The sequence below is a fragment of the Chrysochloris asiatica genome, unplaced genomic scaffold (genome assembly GCF_000296735.1).
Source record: "Chrysochloris asiatica unplaced genomic scaffold, ChrAsi1.0 scaffold00085, whole genome shotgun sequence".
Taxonomy (NCBI): Eukaryota; Metazoa; Chordata; class Mammalia; order Afrosoricida; family Chrysochloridae; genus Chrysochloris; species Chrysochloris asiatica.
This window is the reverse complement of record NW_006408603.1, coordinates 9,093,314-9,097,488: the sequence shown is the minus strand read 5'-3', so window position 1 is coordinate 9,097,488 and position 4,175 is coordinate 9,093,314. Positions and strand designations below refer to the sequence as shown.

Sequence of the window (4,175 nt, the reverse complement as noted above, 5' to 3'; positions counted from 1 at the left end):
TAAGCATGCACTATGCACTATGAGCATGCAAGGACTTGAGGGAAATGCTGCACCTCTCTCTCAACAAAACCTGGTCACTAACAAAGGATGGACAGCAATCTTCAGATACTAGAAACAGATGAGGGAAAATGTTGAGTCCCAGTCCCTGTCCCTAATCTTAATAGGTCGCTGGAGTCAGGTCCTCCTAGCAAACAGCCTCAAGCAGTTTCACCCTCAATGAGTAACCCTTCTTGGAAACTAAAGAGCAGGTCAGAGAACTAGAGACTCTGGAGAACTTTCGATGGACAGAGAACATGGGGCGAGAGGGGACAGACTGAAAAAGACCAACATTAGAGAACATTTTCACCTTTGCCCTGCTCACTCCCCAGCCAAAGCTCAGAGCATCCACATGCCAGGGCCTGGAGACTTTAAAGGGAGCTGTCGTTTCTATACCCCAAGTATTCTGCAACCTTGGATGAAATGTGCCTTATTCTGTGATGCTCCTCTGGCCTAAGAACCACAACTGCACAGGCCTCTGGATGAAGAATGACAGTAGTCCATTTTCCCTTCTGAAAGTTTAAGTGCCACTGATTCTGCCACAGGATGGTCTGTAACCTTGTAGAGAGGACAGAACTCTTACCATCCTGGAGCAGAGACTACCCGACTACCCATGTTTTGGTTTTGCAATAAGGGTGAGATCTCTGAGAGAAAAGCAAAACAGCTTTGTCAACATAGAGGAGAAATATACCTGGTCCCCTCTACCCCAAGCCTAGTCTAACCCAGTGTGACCAGACTTTCCTGAGCTCTTTCTTCTTTCTTTGCAGGGCAGCATATTAAGAAAAACTCAGAATTCCACGTAAGCTTGATGAGACTGAATGAAGAAATGGCATACACAGAAAATCAGGTAGGTCTAGCTGGATGCTACATAATAGAGGCTCTAGTGCAAAGTGGCCCTACATTCCCATTCCTTGGCAGTCATCCATAGAAGCTCTGTCTACGGCAGGTCCTACCCTGGTCTGTCACCCAGGTGCTGAGAATCAAATGCGAATCAAGGGTTCCACAGACCAGGGAATTAGCTTACCTAGAGTTCACCCTCCATCACTTAAGTTTTATGCTGGCACCTATGCTATCCCATGGACCTCTCAGCTCATGTTGCACTCCTCTGTGCCATTAATTGAAGAACAAGGCACAAATGCCACACCTCACAATGCTGCCATATCTGACAGGCAACAGACCAGCACTCCTGCAAAGATCCATGCTCCCAAGGCCAATCGGGAAAGAGGAAGGCATTAATGGGAAGTCTCACAACAGCTTTACAGAATGTTATATTGATTGAGCTCTTAACCTTTCCTGACTCCTTTTCCTACGGTTTTTCATTTCCCCAGCTGTGAAGTGTGACTTCCTGGCCAGTCCAAAGAAGCTTCTACAGCTTTCCCCCAGTGTGGTTCCTGTGCAAGACCACCCTCCCCACCACACACAGCATCACAGGTGCAGGTGGACAGAGACAGAAAAGAAATATGATTTTTCTCCCCCCAGAATGATTTTCTCTTAAGGAGCTAGGGATGATCTTGAAAAAGTTTACGGAATTTACCATTTCCCTCACCCCTTCCTCATTCCCACCCAACTCAAACATGCTCCTCCTCTACCACATTCACAATTACCAGGGCTTTGGGTATGGGTGTAGCCTTTGCCTGAGGATTAATGTATCCATGTTTGAAAATGATGGCAGTCACACCCTGGTTGGGGTCTTGCCTGCTGTTGTATCTGTGACTTATTCCCTTCAGGTTGGGGGGAACCCACTCCCTTGGGCAGCCAGCCCTTTCTTCCATCCCCTCATATCCTTCAGGGGTGCATTACCTCTCCTGGGGCAAAATCTCCCCACCAACCCATCCTGATCACACCACAATGGGCGTATCAGAGAAGACTGAGCTGACCGACTCTGGATCCGACATCCTCCGTTGGCCCTTGCCTGTCACATCAGGCACAGGCAAGGTGTTACCTGGCTTGAGCTTGCCGTTTTGACCCTGCCCAGGTCCAGTAGGTTCCAGGAAGGCCACCCGGCGGTCAAAACCATCATCCTTGTCCCCAGCAGCCATAGGATCATGGTTGGGTGTGGTGCTAAGCATGGAAGAACTGAGGCTGTCTTCCTGATGGCTGGAAGGCTTCTCTACACCCCGGCACCAGCAGCGGCAAGGGGTGAGGTACAGGTATATGAGGACCAGGACCACACTGAGGATACAGCCCACCAGGGTGGTATAGGCTGTGTTGAGGGTTTCATGGTGTCCGTGCAAGGTGAAATTATACACTTTTAACTCCACAGACAGTGTCTCATTGAAAGCCTCCCCTGTGGCGTAGCAGGTATACACACCCCCATCCTCAACCTGTACCTTATGGAAATGAAGGCTACCATCTTTGGACACACTCACTGTCCCATTGGCCACCTCATCTAGCACCCGTTCATTGCTTGGTGTCACCCACACCTTGGTCATCCCTTGCTGCTTGGTGTCACACTTGATGGTCAATTTGTCACCCAGGTGGGCCTCCCAGGCCCGTTCCTTGTACTCGCTGCAGTTGAGGAAACTCAGGTTGAAGACATTGTACAGCTTCTTGGAGCTCATGCAGTACAGATCCTCCTGAAAGTCCACCACAGAGCTCAGTTGTCGGTACTGCCAGTGTGCAAAGAGCTGGTAGAGCTCACAGTTGCAGTGAAGGGGGTTGTTATGCAGGTAGAGCCCATTCTTGATCCAGGCGGGCAACTTCTGCAGGTCAGCCAGGGGTAAGAGCTTGAGCTTGTTGGCGGAGAGGTCCAGGAGTGTTAGTTTGGGTAGCTTGGCTCCTTCCTTGACCAGTTCCAGAGGGAAGCGGGAGATCTGGTTCTGACTCAAGTAGAGTTTCTGCAGCTGGGCCATGTCATCGAAGGCGCAGCGGTCCACCTCCACAATGTGGTTGTTGTAGAGCAGCAGCACCTCCAGTAACTGCAGTTCACTGAAGAGGTACTCATCCAGTGTATGCAGCTGATTGGAGGAGAGGTCCAGGTAAAGCAGGTTGGGTACTGGGGAAAAGGCCTCCGAGGAGATAAAGTTCAGGTGGTTGTGGCTCAGTAGCAGGGAATGCAGGTGGGTCAGGCGGGTGGGGGTCCACTCAGCCCGCAGGCGGCTCAGGTTGTTGTGGCTGAGGTCCAATATTGCTGTGTAGCTGGGCAGGGAGTGGGGCACGGTCGTCAACTTCTGCTTGGAACAGCTGAGGATGTTGCTGGCACACAGGCAGTCCGCAGGACAGCTAACCACTGGACGGCCAGCTCGGGACACCTCAAAGAGGAGCAGGAACAAGGACAGCAGCAGGAGCCAGAGGCCTCGCAGGTCACACTGGGGTTGCATAGTGTCACTGGGGAAGGTGAGGAAGGCCACAAGGAAGATGTGGAAGGGCGTCACCCAGGCATGTTCTGTAAGGAAGGGTCACTTTCACTGTAGACTTCTTAAAGGAGAGAGGATGGGTTTGTGGTCAGCAGGGCCTCTGTAGGGATGGTTCAACCCTCCCTCCTGTCTTACACCCCACTCTCCCGTTCAGCTAGAACAGAAAGGAAGAGATGCCGGGTAGTTAGTTCCCATGCACTGTGCAGATATTGGGCACAAGGGCCTACTGGGCTGGGGTGACAGGGTGTCGGATGGTTATACGAGCGAGGTGTCAGGTAAGTGGGGTCGCAGGGATTGCTAGGGCTGGGTTTGGAGGCGGGGTTAGCAGGGCCTAGGGGAGGAGCTGAGGGAAGGTCAACAGGGCACTGGGCCGGGTAAGGAGCGTCCAGAAGGATAGGATCCCTGGGCCTGTGGGAAGGGATCCCTCTGGGACCTCTGGGCACTGCACCTGCTCGAAGAGGACGTGTCTCAGCCCATGGCCGGTCCGGGAGCTCCGTCGCGGCCTCCCAGGGCGGCGCAGCACCGACCGGCCTGTCACGACACCCGCCTTGCGCAGGGGCCCGCTCCTGGCGGCATCGTCTCCCGCAGACTCGTCCGGCTCCGCTCTGCTCTCCCACCTCGACCGCTGCAACCCACGGACCACGACCGCCGCCTCGGGGTCCACCAGCCTGGCTTGGAGCGGTGCGGAAAGCGGGAGACGCCGCGATCTGTGGGGAGGGAGCGGCGTGGGGGCAGCCAGCACCGCGCGCGCGCCCGCCGCCGCCGGAGCTTCGGAGCGCGTGC

The 4,175-nt window shown here is 53.7% G+C and overlaps 1 protein-coding gene across 1 annotated transcript; it reads right to left on the bottom strand.

Moving 5' to 3' along the window:
- Window positions 1–1,253: 1,253 nt before the first annotated feature.
- On the bottom strand, window positions 1,254–4,119 carry AMIGO1 (adhesion molecule with Ig-like domain 1). The gene is made up of 2 exons (XM_006865955.1): window positions 3,841–4,119; window positions 1,254–3,437 (listed from the first exon to the last, which is right to left on the bottom strand). The coding sequence occupies exon 2, from the start codon at window positions 3,354–3,356 to the stop codon at window positions 1,875–1,877; it is 1,482 nt and encodes a 493-aa protein (XP_006866017.1). The 5' UTR covers window positions 3,357–3,437; window positions 3,841–4,119; the 3' UTR covers window positions 1,254–1,874.
- Between the last annotated feature and the right edge of the window lie 56 nt (window positions 4,120–4,175).